This window comes from Dufourea novaeangliae, unplaced genomic scaffold (assembly GCF_001272555.1).
Source record: "Dufourea novaeangliae isolate 0120121106 unplaced genomic scaffold, ASM127255v1 scaffold124, whole genome shotgun sequence".
Taxonomy (NCBI): domain Eukaryota; kingdom Metazoa; phylum Arthropoda; class Insecta; order Hymenoptera; family Halictidae; genus Dufourea; species Dufourea novaeangliae.
The window spans coordinates 581,007-607,022 of record NW_015374010.1 but is presented as its reverse complement, the minus strand read 5'-3'; the positions used below and the strand labels follow the sequence as shown (position 1 = coordinate 607,022).

General features: G+C 35.5%; 4 protein-coding genes and 1 long non-coding RNA gene across 5 annotated transcripts; 3 read left to right on the top strand and 2 right to left on the bottom strand.

Annotated features, from left to right (window-relative positions):
- Positions 1–631: 631 nt before the first annotated feature.
- Positions 632–2,218, bottom strand: LOC107188467 (prenylated Rab acceptor protein 1). The gene is made up of 4 exons (XM_015576762.1): positions 2,012–2,218; positions 1,178–1,411; positions 904–1,103; positions 632–826 (listed from the first exon to the last, which is right to left on the bottom strand). Exons 1-4 carry the CDS (start codon positions 2,080–2,082, stop codon positions 720–722), a joined length of 612 nt encoding a protein of 203 aa, XP_015432248.1. The 5' UTR covers positions 2,083–2,218; the 3' UTR covers positions 632–719.
- A 1,278-nt stretch (positions 2,219–3,496) lies between these two features.
- LOC107188406 (wee1-like protein kinase) lies at positions 3,497–7,535 on the top strand. The gene is made up of 4 exons (XM_015576693.1): positions 3,497–3,963; positions 5,494–5,815; positions 5,949–6,834; positions 6,971–7,535. The coding sequence occupies exons 1-4, from the start codon at positions 3,714–3,716 to the stop codon at positions 7,280–7,282; spliced, it is 1,770 nt and encodes a 589-aa protein (XP_015432179.1). The 5' UTR covers positions 3,497–3,713; the 3' UTR covers positions 7,283–7,535.
- Positions 7,536–11,469: 3,934 nt separating this feature from the next.
- LOC107188475 (sodium/bile acid cotransporter 7-like) lies at positions 11,470–13,747 on the top strand. The gene is made up of 6 exons (XM_015576769.1): positions 11,470–11,524; positions 11,598–11,824; positions 11,910–12,053; positions 12,152–12,401; positions 12,629–12,841; positions 13,743–13,747. The coding sequence occupies exons 1-6, from the start codon at positions 11,470–11,472 to the stop codon at positions 13,745–13,747; spliced, it is 894 nt and encodes a 297-aa protein (XP_015432255.1).
- A 622-nt stretch (positions 13,748–14,369) lies between these two features.
- On the bottom strand, positions 14,370–20,128 carry LOC107188379 (RNA-binding protein 26). Its single transcript, XM_015576659.1, has 10 exons — positions 19,947–20,128; positions 18,699–18,817; positions 18,315–18,615; positions 17,868–18,029; positions 17,431–17,789; positions 16,966–17,214; positions 16,341–16,856; positions 15,471–16,258; positions 15,102–15,356; positions 14,370–14,753 (listed from the first exon to the last, which is right to left on the bottom strand). The coding sequence occupies exons 1-10, from the start codon at positions 20,003–20,005 to the stop codon at positions 14,673–14,675; spliced, it is 2,889 nt and encodes a 962-aa protein (XP_015432145.1). The 5' UTR covers positions 20,006–20,128; the 3' UTR covers positions 14,370–14,672.
- Positions 20,129–25,325: 5,197 nt separating this feature from the next.
- On the top strand, positions 25,326–25,848 carry LOC107188479. Its single transcript, XR_001516221.1, has 3 exons — positions 25,326–25,418; positions 25,544–25,639; positions 25,765–25,848. It is a non-coding gene; the product is annotated as an uncharacterized LOC107188479 (long non-coding RNA).
- The last annotated feature ends 168 nt before the right edge of the window (positions 25,849–26,016 follow it).

The window sequence follows — 26,016 nt, the reverse complement described above, 5'->3', positions numbered from 1 at the left end:
AGGTCCATCATGTCTATTCACAATTTAACCTTTCTTTTTACATGAATTCTGATACGTGTTTTAATTGAATCATTCTATTTATTCCATTTTTGCGCGTGTGATGCACCTACTCTGACCGTAATAAATTCATGGTCCAAAGGCAAGCAAAAGCATGATTCTACAGATACGTCATGTGTGCATGAATTGCATTAGTACATATTGGATATAGGATTACAAATAGAAATTGTACTAAGTTACTAAGTGATCACGTGGTCATTAAATATTAGCATCATAATAAAAGAATTAACAACGAAACGTAAACTGTGACAAAATCGGAATAAATACATGACCCATTTCCTTTTTTAAAATAAATTAGAAGCAACTTTTGTAAAAACTAAGTTATAAACATAATTCCTTGTAAAAGTATTATTTCATTCGTTTAATCATTATGTACAAACACATAGATTTTATTTTGTATAAAACAATGGCAGTACAAAATTATTTTTTTAGTCCAACATATGAAAATAATTCAATAATATTTTTAATAGTGACAAATAATAAAATACATATAATGATAATACAAACTATATCTTATAAATGTTTCAATAATACATAAGTTTATGTAAACAGAGTATATTTTACATTTCCTGTACATTATATAAATCTATAATTACATTTTTCTTAATTCAATTGAGATTGAATCATGCATTTCCTATTATGTACAATTATTATAATAGAGATTATACTTCTTGCATAACTAAAGAATTCAGTTCATCTTCTCCTGGACATAAGACTGAGTCAATGTTATAGAAAGCAGCATGTAGAGTTATCAGGAACCAAGATACACCTAAAATAAATATAATTTGCATGTTCATTTTACATTCAAATAACATTTCTACATAAATATATATTTATTTCATTTACCAAGAACCCAGAAAAGTGCTGCACCAGCACCGACTAAATAAAATATTGGCAATGAACAGATTCCGATTAAACTATACACTTGAGCCAATGTCAGTTTGTGATTCAAAACCATAAGTTCTTGCTTAGCATGTCTTTGAGAAATTTTGTAACATGTTCCAAGGGATGCTGCAACAGCTAGCAGCAAAAGCGGCGATGTTATCCTAACATATGATCAATATTACATTTAGGATGAAATTATTTCGTAATAAAATAAAAATATAAAAACACATCTTACAGGCAATATATAACTAGTCCAATGAACACAAATAAATAATTACTCTGGAAGTATTCAATATTTCTAACAATCCTTTTACTCAATCTTGGTAAACTTGGTGGAGGCCTAATGTTGCTTGTGTTGAGAAACAAAGACCATGGCCTGATATTAGCTTTTCGATGTTCAATCCATTCATGTGCTTGTGGATACCCTATCTGGCTTAGTGGAAGCTTTGGTATTTGTAGAAATTCAAGCCTAAATGTTAAAACATATCATTCTACAAAATGTTAACAATATTGCATACTTTAGTCCTATAATTGTACTTGAAATAGGTTCACAGAGAAACTAAATTATTTCCCAAAAATATCATTTATTTACAGACTATGGATTTCATGCTTTTGTTTAAACCTGAAGTGAAACATATACACTGATTATATTCTTTAATAAGTAGTAATAATATAATAATACATAATGCAAGAACATTAAAAATACTTAATGCCATATGGACTGTTTAGTATAAAAATGAGCTTTTCTTGAATATTAATCAAATTGCACAAAGACGTTTGCCCCGTCCAATATGAATAAAGTAGAGATCGTAATAATGTTTAATAAGTTAATTATTTTATTTTCATTTTATGTTCATCTCTAATTACAGTAAAATAACCCATAAAAATGCAACATTCCATAAGCGTATGCAGTATATTTATTTAGTTAAATATAAAAGAAAGTCTGTCCATGTATTATTAACAGCGTGTGACATGTCATCAAGACAGTGTCGCAGTTGTTGATTCGTTTCTTTGGAGGTTAGTAAACATCTGAAATCTTTGTTCATAAAATCAGTATCTCTATTATTACCCGCTGTCAGATTTCTGTTTCTGTTGGGGCATTTGCATGTCACCCGCGACCTCGATTTCCACGTCAGCCATCCTTTCTTTTACCGTTCAAATCTTTCAGAAGCAACTACTGCGTGGACAAGGAAGCTACTATCTTCTGTTTTACTTGTTTCTTTTTTTTTTGTTTTAAGCGGAGCCTCGCGTCCCCACCGCGAGGCGTCTGCAGCCTCGTTTTAGAAACAACCCGTCGTAGGCAGTAAAATTCCCATCATATCGCACATCGAACTACTATGTTACCCCCACCATTAGGGCCGCCGCACTAACACACAGACACGCGTTTGCGCATACAAACGCTACAGGTTGCAGCTGCTCGATAAAAATTCTTTCACTGCCTCCTTCGTAAAACTTCTTTCACGAAAAGGGCTCTTTGTCTGGTTAAGGTAAAAGACGCGAAAGATTTTTCCTGGCTCGCGTCAGCCGGCCGCTTTCGTTCGAACAACCGTGAAGAAGGATTCTTCCTCGATTTTCTGGGGTGCGTTACGGTATATTCACTGCATGCTATTTTTTTTACTATAATAGAACGCTTCTTTTAAATTGAATATTTCACTTTGTTCGTCGGGAAATCGGAACACGCATCTACTCGTCTGGATTTCCCAAATTCTATAATCTTTTGGAACAAATTAAATATAGAGATTCTATTTCGTGTTTCAATTCATCGAACGAAATGTATATTTGTATTAATTTAAATTAATTGCTTCAATTCGGGTGAACCTTGGCACGATATACCTTGACTGTGGATGTTTACAATTTTATCGAATTTTCTGTCCATTCAAAATATATAGTAATAATCTTTGGACCGATCGTATATTATGCTGCAGTTGTTGTTAATAATCAGACTTAAGTAAAATATCTAATAAATTTGAATATCTCGTAAGTTTTGTTCAAGTTCGGCTATATTACTATAGATATAGAATTTGAGTGTGAATTTAAACATCTAGTATATCGATTAATTTATTCTTTATAAAAATGAAACAAAAACGTAATGAACTAACTTTATGTAATATATAAACTAAACATTCAGGGAATATCGTTTGAAATAGAACTCGGAAATTCAGTTAAATTAATATTAGTTATTATCAATTAAATCTGTAAAGATATAAATTTCTGTAAACATCTGTAGAGTGTTAATGAATTAAATAACAATATCGTAACGCATGTTTCCGCGTGTTACAGGCTCAAAGAACTTCGAAACGGTGAATGAGGTCATCGCCAAAGAGGCAAGATTTGTTTTCATCGATTATCCGCCGAGAGATCATCATCGGTTATTTTGAAGCGTCCTTCGGATCGGACTTTCAAAGAAATAAAGCGTGATACAAAGTTTTTAGAATTTTGCTGCGAATGGTCCTCACCCTTGGAAAGCGTGTGCAGATGACGCTACTATGTACGACCATTGTGAGTAACCGCGGCCAATAGGAGAGCGCGTTACGTCGCGGCCAATAGCCACCGGTTTGGAACGTCTCACGCGATTGGTCGCTCGTAATTTCCCAAGTAACATCGGGCCACCCGCCATAACGAACGTGAGCGTGGTACGAGCGATTGTTTGAATGAACGTGTCGAAACGTAATTGACAAGATTTTCTTAATTACTACCGAAATCAGTCGGGTGTACACAGTGCACACGGAACAGTTGTATGCACGGGAACTTGATGGTGACAGTCTGAAGTCATGGAAATTGGGCAGAAGTTGCATTTTGAGGCATGCGACATTCGGGATGAGGAGCTGAATATCAGCTGTCGCACGAACAGTTCTGGTTGTGATGTCGACGATATTTTAGACTCTTCGGCGGAGGATCTCGGCTGTTCGCCACCACTTCAACCGAGGAAATTGTCGTTTAGTAACACGATGGACTGTAGTGACAGTGAAAATAATCAAAGCGTTTTAATCAACAACAAAACTCCGATCGGCAACGTGACAGGTTAGTAGCGTCTCTTGATTTTCTACCCTACTTCGTCTAGCCTTTAAAAACATCTTTATTGCATCTCGTCCTTAAACGTGTTGTTTATTGTTCCGTTGATTCTGTTAGTGTTTGGTTCAATAACAGTAGAAATTATGTTTTTCTGTAACTAGCCCCTTACACTACAAATCATATTACATTATTTTCACTCTTTATTTCGTTCTGTGTTATCTTATTTTTTACTATTCGTTGTATCAGTGCTTGTAGACTGTGTATGTTGTACATTTATTGTGGAGAATACAATAAAGTAAACATTTTATAAAAAGAAGCTCATAGTCTACAGTATATATTCAATTTAATGAGACTCTGAATGAGAGAAATAAATTCGTTTAATTTGTATTTTTTTTGTAAATTAATTTATGAAATTGTCATGATTGTTATTATTTTGTTTTGCAAATTTCAAAAGTCTTGAAACTTTGAAAAATTGCATAGTGCATGTTGATACTGCAGTTAAGTATTTCATTTGGTCTTTGTAATTTTTCATTGTTTTGGGTGTTTGTAATTATTTTTGTATAATGTTTTGAATTTTTAATGTATATTGAGCATTGGTTTCATTGATATCTGTTTATGGTATGTTTATACCTTGCTTTTGGGTACTTGGCTTTTATATTGTTGATTGGTACAAGTGAATTGTATTTGTTCTTGAAAATGTATGCATGGTGTGGGAAAATTGATATTGCTACTAGACAATTGTTTTGCATCATGCATATTGTGCTTGTTTAAAATATCTTTGAGTAGTCAGTAAATATGATTAGACTGTGTACTGATGTTATCTCAGATTTTTAAATTCCCTGTTCCCAGAGCATCTAGGAGTTAAAAATACGTTTTTTCCTTATTTTATTCAAGAATTGAATACTTATAATTTTTATAAAATGGGAAGCTATTTTAATAAACTTGATAATAAGATTATATTTCCATGGATTTTTAGTCTTTCTCTAAATTTATTACAGTACATTGACTAAGAGAATTATTGCTCACATTTATCTAGCATTTTATTTTGTCGAACTTCGTTGATATAAAAATTGGGAAATGGATGTTTCATTGATTATACGTGTTAAATCAAGTTGTTTTATGTAGTTTACTTGTAGATAATATATTCCAAGCTAAACAAGAATGTGTGTTTCTAAAGAAATACAATAACTGAATTTACATTGTTTTATTTAATCTGCTCTATTCCTTCGGTAATAGTAGTAATAATAATCATAAATGTATTTTCATGTACGATAGTTTTCGCTTAATCGACGCAGGCTAAAATCCGCGTCACAACAGTTATACCGTCGGAGACGAGAATGCGAAATATTGCGTGCGAGTGAAATAGAGAGGAAGGTTCCGAACAGCTGTTTTGCGAAATGTAGCACAGATAACACGAACACTCGGTTCCGTGGTGGGGGGGGGGGGGGGGGGGTACGTGAATTAAACGATGACTACAGTACATGTTATACGGGTGATTTGTCACAATGTCTTACATGATTTTGATACTTTCAATTACAGGTACATCTAGAATTAGGATTCCTCCCCGTGAGAATGTGTGCTCGCAAAAAATGTCAATGGCATGCAGTCCACCCTATAAGCGTGTTAGGGCGTTGCGTTTATTTGACTCGCCTGCTACTCCCAAAACCTTAATGGAGAAGAGTGCGTTGCATCCTCAGTTCCCTTCCAAGTGTACTAGACTGTTTGCATTAGAGAAACCAAGGCCTTGTAACTACCAAACGAAAACTGACAACAAACCTGCAGCGAATGTGAACCCATTTACACCAAACGGAATGCTGTTAACTGCAAGGAAGCGTACTAGATCTAAACGTAGTCTAAATAGGTAAGTAAAACAATACGAGAATATATTATATTCAGTTAACATCTACTTTCATTATCGTCGCAAGTAAATGCATTTCCGAAATTTCACACGTGTAACCAATATACGATCGTTGTGTCCGTTTATGTTCGATTAGCTCTCCGGACATTCAAATCCCGAAGTTCGATCTCGCCGATTCTGACGACTCGGACAACGAGGAGGTAGAACAGGCAACGAAACGCGTCGCTTTACAAGACTCCAATATCCCCAGATACCATCAAGAGTTCCACGAACTCGGGCTGATTGGTACAGGGGAATTCGGTTCCGTTTACAAGTGCATCAATCGATTAGACGGATGCACCTACGCTATCAAGAAAAGTATCAAGCCAGTCGCTGGTAGTATTAACGAGAAGAACGCTTTGAACGAGGTTTACGCGCATGCTGTGCTCGGTAAACACCAGCATGTCGTGCGATATTATTCGGCATGGGCGGAGGACAATCATATGATTATACAAAACGAGTATTGTAACGGTGGTAGCCTAGCGGACGCTATCGCCAGCTTACAGAACGAAAATAAGAATCTCACGGAGGCGGAGATGCGACAACTTTTGCTACATGTTGCGGAAGGTTTAAGATACATTCACAGTATGCAGTTGGTACACATGGACATCAAGCCTGGAAACATATTCATCTCGAAGGAGAAGAGGTTACTCGCGGTTAATTACGATTCAGCAGACGACGGATTCGACGAAGAGGAAACCGTCGAGGAAGAGATTACGTATAAGATAGGAGACTTAGGCCACGTTACGTCTGTTAATAACCCCCAAGTCGAGGAGGGTGATTGTAGATATTTGCCGACAGAAATTTTACGGGAGGACTTTAGCCATTTATCGAAAGCTGATATTTTCGCCCTTGGGTTAACCGTTTATGAGGCAGGCGGTAGCGGTCCGTTACCGAAAAATGGACCGGAATGGCATGACATTAGGAACGGAAACTTGAAAGAATTGCCACACTATAGTCGCGACCTTAACGAATTACTTAAAGTAAGTATTGTACAGGGGTGATGTATTTACTAATTCGTACATCTTAATTCATATCATGTGAAGTGTACAGAATTTGGTCGTCTTCCTACGGCACTTAAAATGTATAAAGTTTCTTAACGTGTTTCTTTTATTTTAGTTAATGATCCATCCGAACCCTGAAATGAGACCATCGGCAGTGTGTCTCATTCAACACAGAGTACTGTGTCCGTTTGGAAATAAAACAAAGGCGCAGCTTCGACGGGAATTGAACGCGGAGAAGCTTAAAAATGAAATTCTCTCGAAGCAATTACAGGAAGCGGCGAAGTGTCTAAAAACCATTGCACCGAACGTGGCGGCCATGAGTACAATGAACGCTGGAGGCTACAAGTTGAGACCGACGCCGACCAGAACATCGATACGAGCAGTGGGTAAAAAAGTCAATCGAAGTAATAGCACTACGAATTTTTGAAAGTTCTGTGTTATATATTCTTTTTTTGCTGGACTAAATGAGGGAAGGGGGGAAGTAAAGGTGCTTAAGGAATAAATAATTCTTTTAAGTGCCTTGACATTGTGATATGAATTAACTCTAGTTTGTAAGTGAAAATACTGATCGATATTTGATGAATACGGGAACGCAAGATCGATATGCAGAGTGAAATTGCATGATAGTCATGGGTAAACTTTCTTGCCACGATGAAGGTATCGAATTGATGAGACGAGTGTGGGACACAAAAAGCAGGTAACTTCTTAACTCGTTGTATTTTACGCTGCATTTATTACTTAAACCAGTCGTGGATGGGTAATACAGTAATTTAATACTGTTAGTCCATGTATATTGTGTTTGATTCTTTTCTTTTTTTATGTAAGATAAAAAGTAGATACTGAAAGGTGTAAAAAATCTATTTCTTTACACGGTACAAGAATAATTTTTATTTACATAGTTCACTATGTGCCTTCAATGTTCTTGTTACAATCTTTTTTTTTACTTGCTTTGTACAATTACAAATATATACATCATTTTACAATACTTTCACTTTGTAGTCCAATCGACAGTATTATAAAAGAGGAATGTTGAAAAACAAAGGAATGAAAGTAAATACTTTTAATATCAGTTGTTAGTTAATGTTTTGACATATCATTATGTGATACTTGTTTCTTTCCATTCTTGTTTGAGAATTGCTGTAGTAACTAATCGAAAATACTAACCAGTAGACTGCGACAAATTGTTTGTTACAAGTACATTGTATTTTTATATATAGATGTTTACATATAATAATAGTTTGGTGTTGTATTTCGTCTAGTGGTTAATTACTGGTATGTCTGTATTATCCATCGTTTGTTATTATCAGGTTTATTTCGAAGTGTTCAGCTCATTAGTTTTTCTTTCCCTTATTTGCATTGAGATCATTCGTATTCGGACAGAAGACTGCTATTTTAAACATATCAATTAATTTTTATACTTTGCAACACGCATTTCTCAATAGTTTCTAGGGACATTTAGATTTTTTAATGTAATAACGAAAAACTGATATTATACACTGCCTGTGCGTACAATGTAAATTCTTGATGACATAGGAAAGTACTCACTTTTTTTTTCTTTACTAAATTTAATAGCCGATGTTAACAGAACTTCATCCAAGCATACTTCCTAGCCCTTAAAATTACAATTTCACTCTGTGTATGCTTTATATAAAAGAATAACTACTCTTAAAATCCCAAGTGATTCAAGAGTGATCCTTTCAACGTAACATATTTTAAGTTTAAATTATTTTTATAATATTTTTTTTATAGTCCTATATTATCTTTGGCATGCTCTGAAATTCTTAATATACAATTTTCTTTCGTGTTTTTATTACATGTATTGAATAAATATTGATGTATAGTAATTCGCGTTTCTAGTGTAGATGGTACTACTACAATTAGGTGTTCCTTATTTTATTTGCTAATATAAAATTCACAAAAAAAATGCATTCGTTTCAAATATTAAGCATGTATTCATTCTGGAAGGTATTGCAAATTTTCCATATTGGATAAATTATCGATGAACTTTTCTACTACAGCTTTTTTTTTATATTGTTCGATTCTTAATCAGGAATGTCAAAGAATAGTGGTTTATCGAAATGTTGTGAAGGTCTGTATTATATAAACGCGTTTCACGTATACCCTTGTTCTTTGGTATGACATCGGTCGGAAGTATTCTGTGTAAAATCGTTCGGCTTCTAGCTAGTAAAAAAGGATCAAAGTCTTCGTACCTTAATTTAACATTCTTGTGTCGCTGAGCATGCTAATATGTGATCTTTTATATATTTGCGTTACTGAAGCATTTCGATATTTATATTTAAACAAAAAAAAAAGGATTATAGCATGTGTAATGCATTGCATTACTGTTTATACATGAGACAATCGAACTGAAGATCTGGATATAACATTTCTTTTAATATCATGGGTATTTTGTTGTAGTTTGCGTTACAAACTACTTGTGTATTTTATTCGCCATGTACGAGATTGGTCCTTCAACCAACTCCACTAAAAATATTTCTCTTATGTTGTCGAAGTGTTAGAAGGTAATTCGATGGAATGCTGATTCCCTGAGTCTTGTAACTTATGTGTAACCTCGTTTACAAACCAATGTTATGTATTCAGTCGTAGACCGCGCTATGTATAAAAGTTAACGAAGTTTTTGTAAGAAAAGAATGTGAATAATCGATAAAGGGAGCGGTTTAAAGCTTCTAAGTGTGTGTGTGTGTGTGCCAGGAAGGGTGGACCCCGACTTATGGCAGTAAGATATGTGGTAATATGCTACATTTACATGCACTGTGAACTGTTGTTTCATTAATCTTATTATTATTAATATTATTATTATATTATTAATATTATTATTGTAATAAATGATAATTAACAAACCGATTTTGAATAGTTATTCATTTCCATTATTTTCAGGTAGCTAGTAATTGTAACTTAAGTTTGGGAAGTAAAAAAATTTCAAAGGATTTCAGACATGAGCTTAAGTTTACAAGTAGAAAAAAAGCTGAAACTGGTTAATGAGTACTTCACTCAAGTCTTTGACTCTTTAAGTGGCTTGTTAATGTTTGGTGCTTCAGTAAAAGATTATAGGTGACCTGCAGAGAATTCTAGATTTTGTTGAATTTGTTACGTTCATGATTGAAAATCAGAATACAGTGTTTATTTAAACCAAACAATGATAATATGTGAACAAATCCATAATATTCTAATAGTTCAATAAATTAAATATAAGATATTGTCAGCTTAAGTATGATTCACATTGAACATTGTTGTAAGTCTAGTACTTAGATTATTAAACTTACGTATTTGATACATTCAATTTTATTACAAAAACCATATGGTGGACAAAATTTGTTCGTACGTGAAACAAAATATTCACTTCTATATCACAAATTCCTACAAAACTATATTAATTACACGCGAATTTTATGTAATTTAACATTTTTGTGGTACTGAGCATTAAATTTTATAAAATACATTTCGATGGTAGTGATATTACGAGAAGGAATTGTTTATTTTATCGACGCATGCGTGATAAAATGAAAATTGATTCTGAAAGTGTATATTAGTTTCATGTTTACTCCAGTTTACTCATTTTTTTATTGTGATGCAGTGAGGGAGAATCGACGCACTGCTTGCATATAAACAGTTGAACATCGAATGCAATAGTAGTCAGAAAATTATCCGTTTTTTGTATTCTCGATTATTCTCGGCGAAATGTTAACGAATTGAAATGAATGTAAACCTTAGATTAATCATATAACAATTGAAAGAATATTTCTCTTCGTATTTTGTAAATTTTTCGAGATCAAACGTCTACCGGTGCATAACAACGTGTAAATACATGCAACCCTTACATTTTGAAGTTTCCGAATGAAATTCAACTGGCACAAAGCACTTTTATTTCATGTAGTTTCTTGCATATGCATAAGATCGAAAGAAAAGTGAAATAAGTCTAGAGTTCTTCTATAAATAAGTAACAATTACATTTCAGCATATGCTGTTTTATATTTCATTGCATCAGAAGTTTTATATACAAATAATGCTTTGACATAAAATGCATCTGTTTATTAAATTTTACTTAATCTTTTACTAGGATTATTAAATAAAATATTTTTACGGACACTGTAGTGGTAAATATTCTAGTATAGGCTAGTTGATAAGAGAATGACATTAAGTTTAATAGACACTGTAAAATTAATATAAACAATAAGATGTCTCTGCTTCATTTAAGAAGATTTTAAGCATGTTATAATAGGATTATGTAGACATATAGATTTTCATGCAAGCCTGCACGCACAGAATCTTTCAGAGGAGAACTGCATGAAATATTCTTAAAGAAGATCCATAAAACTATGCTGCATTTGGCTAAACTTGTTTGTAGGCGTCACATTATAATTTTTATGCAAACGGTTTGAGTCCTTTTTACTATTATTAAAATTGTTCATTCTAGAAATCATATTCTAGTTCTACTTATAACTAGATAGTTCTACTATCTAGTATAATAATAAATCTTTTAATTATTGCAGATATGGCTTGAGCTAAATAATAATGTATTTGAAGCTCGTACAAGAAGGTCAGCAAAAGAAAAGGAAAAATGAACTTTTATATAGATACGGATATTTTTTATCAATGCTTTTATGTATGGTTCTTGCATCTCTTAGACCGCATTTGGGTAAAACAAATGGTACATATTTATAATTAAACATTTGTATTTCTAATTGTGCAGGATCCTTGCTTTTTTATGCTGTGTATTATAGGTGTTTTCAATGGGAATATTATAATTCGATATTTCGCTGTGCCTTTAACATATTTGGAAGCAGGGTTGATATGTGATCCTAAAACGCTGTACTTAACTTTAAGCAATGGCCCACTTTTAATATTTACAATGACTTTTATATACGTTTTAATGCCTTTTTTGATGAGACTGGGCGTATGTCTGTTAACATATGCAAACGTCAATGTCTGGCTTTTAAAGGGAATGGAAGTAAATAAATAAAAATGTTCTCATATCGAAATTAAATTAAGTACAGCCAATTCTAAATGTATTTAGTATAATTTTCTGTTTTTAGGTACTTTACTGTATGCCACCGCCGTTTAATACGAGCCTCGTTTTGTGTCGACTAACACAAGCAGATTTGTCAACAAGTATTGTAATAACATTGGTTTCTCATTTTGGAGGATTGTTCATATCTCCTGTATTATTGTACTTTGTGGTAATTCATGTTTCGCTATTCTTAAAATTTCACTAACCAAGACTCCAATTCCGTTTGTATTAGTTACTTATGCAGGAAACGTTATTTTTTTGTTACAGTTAGGAGCCTCCACACCACCTCTAGTCGGTGTAAATATTAAAGAAACTATTTACAGTACAATTGTACCATTAGCCATTGGTATTGCGATTCAAGTTTACATTCTGAAATATGATTTCTGTTTTAAAATTAAATCACCGTGGTTTTCTCAAGGATTGTTATTAGCTACAGCGTATCATTGGTTTTGCGATGCTGTTTCAGTGGATGCATCGTCTCTGCAAGCCAGTGATGTGTTATTATGTGTAGTAATTGGTAAGTTTATTTCAATTGACTGTATTAACACGAACTTCTACGTAACGGGATAAGCATTTAATGTCAAATGTTGTTAATATTCTTATATAATTTTGTTGCATGTCTTTATTTCATTTGAACAGGTCAAAATATTTTTCATTTTGTTATAAGGGTCTAAGCACTTCAAAACGTACTACATGCATGGTTTCCTTCAATCCATTATGGTATCAGTGTTTTTTATGTTCAAGCTTGCGTGGGACAACTGTTTGTTAGCTGCTTGTGTTGGATATTGTGCTCTCGATGGTTACCCCGGGACATCTTACTAGCTGCACTTTTTACAACTACTCACAAGTCGGTTGGCCTTGGCAGCTGGGTTTTACGCGGTGCTTACCATGGTTCTGCCCATGGTCCAGCAGTTAACTTACCATTGTCTGTTCTACCCGTTGCACAATTATTGTTAGGTAGTTTGTTAGCTAGTTGGCTGTCCCCTTAATGTGAATGTTACGTGGGTAACATAAATAACTTCATACATATTTTTTTTTTAAATTGAGTGCATGTTTTTCTGTGTACCTTACTCATTTATGTTGTTTTATTTTCATAATTTTAAAGTATTAAAAGTATACATTATTTGTTATAGCAATTTTAATTCAGAGGCATCATAAAGTATTTCAGTACGTATATTAGTAAGCCATGGAAGCAAGAGACAGAAAATTATTCGGACATTACAATGATCGTTTTGACCAAATAATTTACAGGAATTGTATTAAATATTTTCCATTTATTTCTTTTTAACATAACAAATAAATCTTTTGAACTTCATTCATTAAACTAATAATGAAATGTAGGTATGTATAATGAGAAATTAGTTTCTAAAAATGCATTACAGGTAGGTTCTTCGAAATGCAGTTTCGCTTTATCCAATAGTTAAAAAAAAAGAAGTATTTTCATAATTTGATTCACTACACTGCACAACTGTCTTAGATGCTAGTGTTCAAATTTCAAATTGGAAGAGAAAACAAAATTTTACTTAAGTAGATGAATATTTTAAAATGTATGATGTTGAGAAATTTCATATAAATAATTCATGTACAAATTATAATTTAATTTTCCGAAAATGGAATACTTAATAAAAATACTGGGTAGGAGTTTACTCAGAATTATTTTTAAAATGTATCAAATAAGTTTATTCATTCGTATAACGAAATGCCGAAGGCGTTGAAACATAATCTGTGATTTTCTTTCTTCTAGAACTCACGTAGACTGTGTACGTGTCTTCTTTATTGCAGAATTTAATACTTACCTTGGAAACTAATATTAAGAATTTTTATGTAACAATTATATGTATATTATTTTTTTGTTCAGTGTAGATTAAAACAACTAGTGTAAAATTATGCACGAATAAGCTTTGTTTTTTCAATTCTAATCAACTTAGCTTCCATTAACATTCAATAAAAGGAAATCATGACAATTATACATTACACTGTACAACATTACAGGAACAATCTTTAAATAGTACATCAAGTGAAAGTAAAAAAGAAAGAGAGACAAAGAAAAACCAAAAAAATTACACTACTTTTCGAAGCGTTGTACGCTATTATCTTATGTGGTAATTATTATAATAAATTGTATTTGTATCTTACAAGTTATAAATATAGTTTCCTCACTTTCGATTGTAAAATTTCTGAAAATTATAAGTATTCTACTTATTTCTACGTTTGACTACTGTTTATCCGTAGATTTATATCTTCGAAAGAAATAAAGAGACAAATCGTCGTAACTCTACAAAAGGACTCTTTTTCTACGTTTGACTACTGTTTATCCGTAGATTTATATCTTCGAAAGAAATAAAGAGACAAATCGTCGTAACTCTACACACGAAAGAAAAAAGGACTTTGAATTCAGAATAAGATGTTTCCCATACAAAACATAGCGATTTTATTCTACAAATAATGGGATAAATTTGGTTAATTTTTTTTGTTTTGTTGTTGTTGCTGTTGGAAACTTGCATATCAGTTTTCTATTTTGCGCCGCGCAACTCACCACGGTATATACTTTCTTTTATACCGTTATAATGCGCACACGCATATATTTAATAATATTAACAAATAGTGTAACACTCATGATAACGTGTATGAGCTCGTAATCTGACTCTTTCGTGAAAATCATGGCATTTGATGCATCAAACGATGGTGCAGCAGTGGCGCAGGTGCTGAGCATATATTGATTTGCCCAGATCATCACACAGTCATTGTAGTTGGTACCAAGTTTTTGTCACGAGTAACGTTGGCGCTGCTATCGCCGCCAGCTACGCGACTCGCCATCTTCATCCTCCTCTTCCTCGTTCTCCTCGAGAAGCAATGCTTCTGCATTACCCTATTACAAATCAAAAGTTTAATATTTCCAACCACTGCATCGTATATTAAATGTCGCATAAAAGAATGAGTATTATCGAAGATACTTCAAAGCAAAAAAGTATCAATTTACTACCAAATGTCAATTTGATATTTTATTAATTTCATTATTACAAAGTCAATATTTTCGACTGTTTAATTGAAATTCTGTCTTCACGACACTGTGAAGGATTAGAAACTAAAATTACAGAAAAAGCGCTTTATTTTCGATGTAAACTTTCTTCGTCATCACTTGATTGCAATTTGATAGATGCTATGTAGAGTAAATACCTACAATATTGTTCCACATTGTATAGTATTAAGAACTTACTTCTACATCAATTTCTTCGTCAGTTGTAGGTGGCGCTTGTTCAGAGCGCGAAGAAAGTTGTACGGATGAATTCGTATTACTACCACCTCCGCCACGGTGTAAATGATGCCCGGAGACCCATGTAATAGACAGTAATCTATCCTGAAATGTGCGTCCCTTTAATAATGCCACCTCGGCCTCTTTTCTTGACTTAAAATTGATCACAATCGAAGGCGTTGCATCATCTACTATTTGATTCACTATTTCTCCAAATTGCTGAAATATACATAATGCAACAATTAATAATTATATACAGATGAAATAGTTTTAAATGAACACAGGATAGTTTTCTTATTGATTCTTCAGACAACAGAGTAAATTGATTCTTACTTGGAAATGCGCTAAAACTTCAGCCTTTTCTTCGGTTTCGTAACCAGAGACTAGAAGACTTGTCGGTCTGTGATCTACCGAAACATGGGTAAAACTCCCTCTACCGCGACCCCTATATGATAACGCATGGCTACCTCGTATAACCCTACTGGATCTTGTACCTCTGCCGACAGCTGGACCTGCGTTTAAACCCAACGCAGCAGCTTGAGCCCGCAGTTCGTTTAGTCTTTTTTGCAACTCCCCGGCGTCTTGTCCCTCTTGTTGTGCAGTCATTAAGTCTAACTCGGCGTCCAAAATCTCTTTCTGGGTCTGTTCTCTGGATTTTGCTTGCGTCTTGTTACCACCAATCTGACCGTTCGCAGCTAGGTCCTTGCGTAAATTGTCGATGGACTGCTGCATGGTCTTTATCGTCGCCATGATCGCATCCTTCTGTTCTGGATTTTTTTCAGCTTTATCGATCAAAGCTCGTATTTCTATCAAATGTTTGTCCAAAAGTTCTTGTTTCCGCTTACGTAAGTCAGCGGTCAATTTTATTGCCTCTTTACGTTTCTCCTCCTGTTTCTTCTTTAAGGTTTCCTTAGCGGCCAAGATCTCCTGTGTCTTTTTTATCGCAAGAACTTTTTCTTCTCTGTTAGAAGCAGTGGTAGTTTTTGGTGACGTTGGAACTAAACTTTGCGTGACTTGTTGCTCTTCAGTTGAACGACGAGTAGGAATATATTCGTTCTCGTCAGTTTTCGCTGGTGTGGTTACACTAGCGCCCAATCGTTCTTTTACAGAAGGACGGCATCCTAAATGAAAATTAGATAAGCAACGGAACTTTGTAAAGAAACACACATAAATGACTCTGAAAGTTTTGAAAACTTGGCTTACCTGGTGGTACGTTTTCGATGGCGCCACCAGCTGCGTTATTGTTAACATTGTTATGCCAAAACACTTTGATAAATCTATTATTCAACACAGCCTCGGTACTTCTGTATGCAGCTTTTGCTTCGGCTGGTAGCTGGAAGGTAACCAACGCTCCCTCGGGATCTCCGCCGAAATTGACTTGTATATTTACAATTTTACCGAATTTCGAGAAGTGATTATTCAATTGAGTTATGTTGTTCAGACTACGCGGGACCTTTTTCAATTCCAAAGAGCAGTTAGCTGGATTATGGACTACTCGTTGCTTCGGTCCAAGACGGTTGAAATCGAATGCTTGTTTACGCTTTAACGGATTCGTTTGAGTATGTGTAATCTCGGATGAGTTCGTATGCGGAATCACTGGCACGCTAATTAATTCCCTTTGTCCCCTTCCATAAATGCCAGGTCCTGGTTGGGGATGTCTTCCCCATGGCACTCGAGGCTCCATACTCGGTGCATCTGGATTATACTCGGCAAATGCATCTGTGGAAATTGTTTCTCATGACGAGTCATTTGTACTTTTACAGAAGTATTTTTTAATAAATCCTTACAATACAATAAATTTTAACGATATCCTTTGACGAACGCTTACCCATATTCGAGTGATGTTGATTTCGTAAATGAGGCGGAGGTAAACTAGCAAGAGGAAGGTGTTGCGGTGGAGCATTTCCGTTGGGTCCTTGAGGTGGTTCCGGTACTGCTGTTACAGGTACAGTTCCTGGTGCTTGTGCACTATGTGGACCGAATGTTAAAACGCGACTTAAAGCTACATCTTCTAATACAACAGGATCTGTACCGTGATCGTAAGGACAGAGATCACCTCTCATGCAATATCCCTTTTCTGTGAATACAAATTGCAGAATTTTTAACAACATATCCCACTATAGAAATTATATGCTGTAAAAGAGAAAGAAATTGCCCAATCAGATACCGGACCGGAAATTGAACTCGGGATCCTTCATTTGCATATGACTATTTGGATCGATAAGCTACCCAGACTTTTGCAGGTTCTTTCTCTTCTAACACATAATAATGTAAATAATCATTGAATAATAACCATCGAAATCTCTGCACCGCCTCTTTGCTTGGAATCCAGGTTGGTTATTTGATACAGCAGAAGCGACAGCGACGACACTTTGAATTGACTGACTAGTAGTAGACAACCTCATGTCTACGTCTCCGTGATTACTGTCTTGCGTTGGGGTACCACCACCAGGACTCCCCTCGATTCTATCCGTTCTGTCTACGTCCATCCTTTCAGACCGATCTATCTTTTTACGATCTAACGATCTTGACCGAGATCTCGATCGCAGAGGCGTCGGCGACCTGTTCCTAAATCGTGCTCTATGATCACGATTGTCAGGACCGTCTCGTATTCTTGGTCGTATCGGTGACGTACTACGACTTCTGCTCCGTCTGTATGTGAAACATTAAATATTGTAAACAGATCTGATGTTCGTGTACTTCACCATTCGATACGGAACATTTACAGACCTTCTATCGTGTCGTCTCGTATTTGGCGGCGATTCGTTCCTCCATGGTCGACTTCTGTCACGTTCTCTATCTCGACGAATATGCTCCCTGCTTCTGGATCTACGTCTATCTCTTTCCCACGAACGGGAACGTGATCTTGTTCTGGATCTCATTCGGCCACTTCTGAAGCATAAAAAATCACATTTTACCGATTCGTTTTAAATTTCTTCGACTGTCTTAGATCTGGAAAGAACATTTCTTAATATAAATACAGGCTATAGTGAACCAAAGGTCATTGCCTTTGATTTTAAAAATGCTTTCACTTTTAGACATATAGAAATCAATTGTATCGTTGTTTCTGAAAAACCAAGAATACTGCTGCTCTCTATACAGTCTGTAGTTTTACTAAGAAAAGGTTCTGTTTAAACCTAAGATATCATTGTGATCCCTTTGTTAATGAAACCTTACCGACTACGTGAACGTTTCTCCTTTTCTTTGTCAATTTTATCAGAGTCTGATTTTCTAGTTTCACGTTTACTTATTGGCATTGGCGCAGATCCATTTATTTGAGGGGGAACAGGAGGATTTGTAGTGATAGAAGTAGTAATAGGAATTGTACTTTCAGTTATTTTTTCTGCTGCTAATACAGGAGGTGGTGGATTTACACCAGGTGGTGTCCCACCACCATCTGGATCATTTTTTGCAGGTGGAAGTATGTATTCTTGAGTTTCCAATGTTTTGAATAATAATTCCACAAAGTTTTTGGTTTCTGCAAAGAAAGTGTAATGTTAAGACAATCGATTTATATAGGTAGTATAATTAATACTGCTCCAGTACAAAATATAAATTCACCCTGCTGTAAAAATACATCAAGCTGTTCGACCATTCCACCTCGCAATTCTTCCAATGTTTTATCCTTCTTAACAAGAGCATATACATATTTTGCTAATGCTGCAGGGTCAGCATCACAACTGTAAAAATAAGAAAAAAATATAAACATCTTGTACTCATGAAAATTTGATTTTTTCTATTATAATATTTAATCCATAAATTGGTCATTTATAGTTTAGTAAAGGCTGATTTTAAAATTAGACTTAAATATATTCAGATATTACTTTAATAGTTTTCTAATGTGCATATAATAACATATAATATGAATGTATATATGCATGTAGTAATCATTATCATTCAATGAATTGCAATGTAAAATAATAACTGATTGTGGATGTTTAAATAAACACAGATTTTTATGAATGAATTTACAAACATTAGAGCTAAAAAAATATTAGTGCTCTCTATTAAGAAATTATAGAAAAAGACTTTATTAATGTTTGTTAGACATTCTTTTACTATTAAGCAATCGTTTATGCTACAAATGCATAAAATCCACAATCTAATAATAACATTGCTGGAAGTTATTATAGAAAGGAATTAGTTTCTATCAAATCAATAAGTGAATAACTATTTATGCAATTGTAATTAACATATCACATAAAATATTTGCTTTACATGTGTACAATTAAAACATATTCATTGCATATTGGCACTAGAGGAGTACATTTCCCTCGCATAGTTTTCAATAGCCATTAAAAAGGGTCGATGATCCTACATCGCAGACTAATTATGAATACAAACTATTTACTACAGGAGAATATATTTCGTTTGACCAATACTGTCACCAAATCATTATGGAATAAGTCATTGCTTGAAATTATTTATATGAAGAAATTACAAAATAAATGTTTTCATAATAGTCGAGAAAATACATTTGGAATCAATGATTTCAGAGGGAACATAACAGGATCCAATTTGCTGCCTTCGAACTATTCGATAAAAGTTCGCTGCAAAATAGACGAGAAATGGATTGCAAAGAGGCATACTGTCGCTCAACTAGTTGTTAATGAAAGCATGGTAAATCTGGCGTGGTAACGTTGCCCATTGTGATCCCATCACGGATCACTCTAAAAACATACAAGTTACCGTACGTAAATACGAATCTGCATGGGGTATGAAGCATAGCACATGTACGGCCATTTACAACATCAAATGCATACACATATATACCTAAAAACTGTACTCGGGGCAAGCTGGCCTACTTACAGCGGCTCCAAGACGGCGGTGAGCCACGCCTTGAATTGATCCGGATTCTCTATAATCATTTTCAGTGAATACGCGACGAAAAACACATGGAACTTTTCAAAGACACACGTTAATTACACAATTTCTGGGCGGGAATAAGTACTCTCCTAAGTAAAGACAGTCGCCATTCTGAAATCTCACTCCTATACATGCACCGTTCACATAGTAGACACTAAGGTTTCTAGAAAATGTCACGAGAGTCGCTGGCGGCGATCCGTCAGGGAGGTTGGGTACGCTTGTTAGTTATCAACGTTGAATATGCTGAGTATAGATATGTGGAAGACGCTTTAAAAGTTGTCCTTTGCAGTCGCGATATTAACATATTCTGTGCACCATGGCATGATCAGAGAGGAAATGAGAGTGCTCACGCCCAGGAATTCGTTGTTTCCCGGCAAATGCTGTACCAAGCGGCCAATTCAGGAATAATAATAGGAATCTACTCGTTTTGACGCCACACTGAGATATACAGTAGACGCTCAATAATTTCCGGTTCGTTAATTGATCACTGGAAACGCCCCTTGGTCACACGTATTGGATATCACGTGCACGCACCCCTCTCTGTCGCACATGACGTTCAGGAGTCCTACACAAATACCATTACCATTGTAAATATCATTACAATACCATTGTAAATTGTACATTATTTAAAGATTTCTTCAATAAAAAACAGTAAAAATGTCCACTCCTATTCCTAATTTCAATTTTTCAAAAAAATAATAAGAAACAATAAATAATAGCAAAAGAATACATACTCAAGATTTAAAAAAAAGCGCGGGAAACTGCAAAATCAACACAATAGCGCCACTTGGCAACGACTTTCCGAACTAGGTATAGAAGTCTGGATTTAGTTCCAATTTCCGCCACCAGGTGGCTACCGAAATTTGGGCAAAAATAGAAATGTTCTAAAAAATGGTACCCATCTGGTGACGGGAATTGGAACTAAAGCCAAAACTTTTTAGCCTAGTTCGGAAAGTCGCTGCCAGGTGGTGCTATTGTGCTGATTTTGCAGTTTCCCGCGCTTTTTTTTTAAATTTGAGATTGTGTTCTTTAGCTATTATTTTTTGTTTCTTATTATCTTTTTGGAAAATTGAAATTTGGAATAGGAGTGGACATAGTGCTGGGATAAATGAATAACGGATATATATGATTTGACTGTTTCTTGTTGGAGAAATCGTAAAAAAATATACAGTTTACAATGGTATTTGTATAAATTTAACAATTGCCTTAAATGCTACTTATGCATATAATCTCCTTAATCCACTAGAACTCTTCTCCTTTCTTTTTTTTTTCCAAACTTTTCTCGTTCTTTTCTTCGCTCAGTCTGTCCGGATCCAGTACTTGTTCGTCATTTCTATACATTCACACCTCATTCTCGTTATTCCCTTAATCTCTATATCTAACCTTTTATACCCAATCCTTCTCTTCCTGAATCCGTCCTTGAATCTCTCCCGTTACTATCTTTCATTTTCTTATATACTCCTCTCGCTGTTCTCCGAACTCTGTTTCCACTTTCTGTTGTGCGTCTCTTTTCTGGAGATAAATGGATAATTGGAGGAAGAAAGGCGACGGCTCGCGAACCCATATCCATCCTCCATCGCCTTGGAACATAGTTGGCTGGTCCAGTATATAAGAAGATAGATATCGAAGCCAATGGTTGTCGAACATCTGTAACGTACAAGGGGTTAGTAAGAAGACAGGGAAGGGGTGTGAGAAACACAACCAGCCACCTCGACAGCTCACGAGAGACTGCAAATTTTCCCCTGGCGGAAGCCGAGTTTGCACGTCAGTGTACATGCATACTGCATACCTATTGCCAAGTTTAAAGTATGCAAGATTATTAGAAAAAGGTCTTGGGTTCAAAACCGACCGTAACTACTACATCTTTCTCGCAGTCAAAAAAGCAATCACGTTTAATATTATTATTATGATCATGTTTAGGAGTGGGGACAGCACGTTGGGGGTAATGAGGTCTCGTACGGTGGCCGTGCGACACACTCCACCGAACTGGAGGAAAGGGGCCGATCCTCAGGATCGGCAACACGGTCGCGTCGGTTCGAGTCACCCGGCGCTATTCGCCATTTTGCATCGGAGAGAATTGATGCTCCCCTTTTGAGAGTGTCAATTCTCTGAAATGTACTCTCCTTCTGTGAGTATGCTACTTCTTTGTTTCCAATAATTGCTTGGTATACAGCTAAACGGAGTGATTGATGGAACTTTGATTCCATCTATCTTTTCCGTTTAGCAACGCGGCAAGGTAGGAAGATCGATGAGTCTCGGTTTCACCAGTCCCTTCAAGGGGCTTCTGAGATGTTGGTATCATTTGCCTCTTTACGTGCATTCAGTTTAGTTACGTAAATTAAGTCCGCCATCAGACTAGCCTAAGCTCAAGAAAGAAGACGACGATTATCCGTCGAGGGATCTTTATTTATTTGGATTCAAGAAAGACGGGACCTGCTGAGGGAGATCAACATTAAAACTTAAACTGTATCAACGCTTTAACTATCATCAACACTAAATTATGTAAAAATTATATTTATTATACTACGTAAGAAATACAGTGAATTTTTAAACAGTATCCTCGAGAATCGTGTAAATATTAGAACGTAGCGTAACAAGCATCGTTTCTGAACTTCATTAGCCCAACATCGCGAAAAAGGGTTCGTTGAAGTGCAAGGCACGCCGCTCTTGGAATACATAATATTTTTCGTTTAAACGTAACAACAGAAATATTGATTTACCAATTAGCGTGACTCGACGTTTCCGACAATCTGTACGGATTCTTTCCGGGCACAGACTTTGGACTGAGCATAGGTAAATAGAGTAGCGAATCTTTTGTTTCGCAAATACTCAAGAGAAAGATTCCCATGTGAGCGGAAAATAACGGCTGCGGGAGTAATCCCTTCGCGAACTTTCGCTAATACCCTGCTTACATCATGCTTTTCCTTATCGGATATAATATTCGGCAGTGGGTCACTATAAAAGAATCGGTGTCCGCGGTTCCTTGACACGTTCCGTGGATACCACGATGTTTAAGGAAGTGTTACTAGTTCTCGCTATCGCGACCGGGACCGCGCTCGCCGATGCACTGTTGAACGTGGAAGATGCGGCTGACGCATCCGTCGATGTACTCGTGAAGGAGACAGACATCAGTAACAGTACAGGTAATTGAGCTAGATGTTGCACGTTTCGCGAATCTTTCATTTAGACCATAAAATAGTCTTTTAATCGTTATGTCTGGGCAACCATTGTCACCCATTACTCGGTTTCCTTTAACAATTTTCTGTGTTTTTGTAAAAACTATCGCAGAAAACACTCGAGATCTCCCATTCTTTGGATACTTTTATATCGGTTTATAGTTTTCCAAAATAAACATTTATACGAGAAAATTTTAACCTTTTCGCGACTAGCGCCGGTTATATCCGGCTTCAACTAAATGCTTCATACTGGCTAGCGCCGGTTATATCCGGCATACGTGCACCAATGGCACGACGATCCCCTCCCAGCGGCGCATCGCCCCACAGCCTCGTCGTCGCGAAAGGATTAAACACTAAAGCTTCAAACTTATTTATACGCTTGTTGGAAAATCGGGTTACGCCACGTATATGTATGTAGAAGATATGTTGTCGTGGGTGTAAGTAGGGAAGGGCACTTGCCCTCCCCCTAACGAACAAAAAGTTGTATTTGCTCTTCCTAAGAGGCTCCCTACTGGCTACGTTCATGCAGGTTGTATAGTAGACTCGTGATAATAACCCACTAGGGTGGTTCTAGGAAACGTGTAGTTATCGAGGGTCAATAATATGCGGGATTTCTTTACAATAATAATAAAAGAAACGAACATTACCCATTAGAATTCTTGATTGAATAATGAGTTTCTTCATAACGTTAAAAGGAATAGCAAATATTTCACTGATATTCGAAACTTATCCTTTAAAAGCTCACCATCATGTAACAAATTTTTTTATTTTTCAAATCCGTTGATTGAAACGAGCAAACAGTTTTGGCAAGTTCAAATTTTATTTTCAATTCAATCTCGTGGTAAAAGAATTCAATTGAAAATCTAACAAGAATCTGAAAGAAAATGATTTCGAATGAAGAAGTACCGAATATTATTGGAATATGTGACATTTTCACAAATCAGCGTGAATCTGACCACAAATTACACATCTATTAATTATAGGCGCTGATAAGGGCGAGAAGGATGAAGATTGTGATGATGACGATAATGATAATGATAACGGTGGAAAAGGAGGATTGCTCAACTTACTTGATGTGCTTAATTTGAATGCGAATATATTATCAAAGAAGGATGAAGCGGACGCAGGTATAAATTGCAAGATGATTCGTATTTGCAGATCATAGACGATCAGACTTCTTATTTGAAACAATTCAGCAGTTGCACGAGTCGTTGAGACTCTGACTATATATTGCACTTTTTATAATGATAGGTGGTGATAATGGCGGTAAAGATGAAGATTCTGATGATGATGGAAAAGGGGGATTGATAAACATAAAAGATTTGATTGACGTTTCCGTCGATATCTTGTCTAAGAAAAACGAAACGGGCTCAGGTATAAAGTTGCAAGATGATTCTTAGTTAACGATCATATACGATCTGAGTTCCTACTTGAAACACTTGAACGGTTTTATAAATCGTCGCGAGTTTGACCATAAATTACACTTCTGGTAATTCTAGGTGGTGATAATGGTGGAAAAGGTGATGATGATGACGATGGAAAAGGGGGACTGATAAACATAAAAGATCTGATTGACATTTCCGTCGATATCTTGTCCAAGAAAAACGAAACGGGCTCAGGTATAAAGTTGCAAGATGATTCTCAGTTGAAGATCATATACGATCTGAGTTCTTACTTGGAACAATTGAACAGTTTCACAAATCGTAACGAGTCTGACCATAAATTGCACTTCTGATAATTATAGGTGGTGATGATGATGATGATGGAAAAGGGGGACTGATAAACATAAAAGATCTAATTGACATTTCCGTCGATATCTTGTCCAAGAAAAACGAAACGGGCTCAGGTATAAAGTTGCAAGATGATTCTCAGTTGAAGATCATATACGATCTGAGTTCTTACTTGGAACAATTGAACTGTTTCACAAATCGTAACGCGTCTGACCATAAATTGCACTTCCGGTAATTATAGGTGGTGATAACGATGATGGAAAAGGAGGACTTCTAAACCTTAGTGATCTAATTGACATTTGCATAAATATTTTGTCGAAGGGGAATAATTCGAGCGCAGGTATAAAGTTGCAAGATAATTCCTAGATCGTCGCGAGTCTGACCATAAATTACACTTCTGGTAATTATAGGTGGTGATAATGATGATGGAAAAGGGGGACTGCTAAATCTTAAAGATCTGATTGACATTTGGATAAATATCTTGACGAAGGGGAATAATTCGGGCGCAGGTATGAAATTGCAAGATAATTCCTAGATAAAGATCGTACACAATCTGAGTTCCTACTTGAAACACTTGAACAGTTTTATAAATCGTAGCGAGTCTGACCATAAATTGCACTTCTGGTAATTATAGGTGGTGATGATGGTGGAAAAGGGGGCCTGCTAAATCTTAAAGATCTGATTGACATTTGTATAAATATCTTGACGAAGGGGAATAATTCGGGCGCAGGTATAATTTTGCAAGATTGTTCTCAGTTGAATATTATACAGAATCTGATTTCTTACTGGACACAATTGAACAGTTACATAAATCGTAGCGAGTCTGACCATAAATTGCACTTCTGGTAATTATAGGTGGTGATAATGATGATGGAAAAGGGGGACTGCTAAATCTTAAAGATCTGATTGACATTTGGATAAATATCTTGACGAAGGGGAATAATTCGGGCGCAGGTATGAAATTGCAAGATAATTCCTAGATAAAGATCGTACACAATCTGAGTTCCAACTTGAAACACTTGAACAGTTTTATAAATCGTAGCGAGTCTGACCATAAATTGCACTTCTGGTAATTATAGGTGGTGATGATGGTGGAAAAGGGGGCTT

What these genes read in the sequence shown, in the direction of transcription:
- LOC107188467 (XM_015576762.1), bottom strand. Translation starts at nt 2,082, where the DNA reads ATGGCTGACGTGGAAATCGAGGTCGCGGGTGACATGCAAATGCCCCAA. An exon ending in AAACAGAAATCTGACAGCGG is followed by an intron (nt 1,412 to 2,011) that starts GTAATAATAGAG and finishes TTTAACATTTAG; the next exon opens with GCTTGAATTTCTACAAATAC. An exon ending in AGCACTTTTCTGGGTTCTTG is followed by an intron (nt 827 to 903) that starts GTAAATGAAATA and finishes TATTTATTTTAG; the next exon opens with GTGTATCTTGGTTCCTGATA.
- LOC107188406 (XM_015576693.1), top strand. Translation starts at nt 3,714, where the DNA reads ATGGAAATTGGGCAGAAGTTGCATTTTGAGGCATGCGACATTCGGGAT. An exon ending in TCCGATCGGCAACGTGACAG is followed by an intron (nt 3,964 to 5,493) that starts GTTAGTAGCGTC and finishes TTTCAATTACAG; the next exon opens with GTACATCTAGAATTAGGATT. An exon ending in TCTAAACGTAGTCTAAATAG is followed by an intron (nt 5,816 to 5,948) that starts GTAAGTAAAACA and finishes ATGTTCGATTAG; the next exon opens with CTCTCCGGACATTCAAATCC.
- LOC107188475 (XM_015576769.1), top strand. Translation starts at nt 11,470, where the DNA reads ATGCTTTTATGTATGGTTCTTGCATCTCTTAGACCGCATTTGGGTAAA. An exon ending in GCATTTGGGTAAAACAAATG is followed by an intron (nt 11,525 to 11,597) that starts GTACATATTTAT and finishes TGTGTATTATAG; the next exon opens with GTGTTTTCAATGGGAATATT. An exon ending in GGCTTTTAAAGGGAATGGAA is followed by an intron (nt 11,825 to 11,909) that starts GTAAATAAATAA and finishes TTCTGTTTTTAG; the next exon opens with GTACTTTACTGTATGCCACC.
- LOC107188379 (XM_015576659.1), bottom strand. Translation starts at nt 20,005, where the DNA reads ATGATTATAGAGAATCCGGATCAATTCAAGGCGTGGCTCACCGCCGTC. An exon ending in GCGGTGCAGAGATTTCGATG is followed by an intron (nt 17,215 to 17,430) that starts GTTATTATTCAA and finishes TTGTATTCACAG; the next exon opens with AAAAGGGATATTGCATGAGA. An exon ending in ACGAAGAAATTGATGTAGAA is followed by an intron (nt 14,754 to 15,101) that starts GTAAGTTCTTAA and finishes GATTTGTAATAG; the next exon opens with GGTAATGCAGAAGCATTGCT.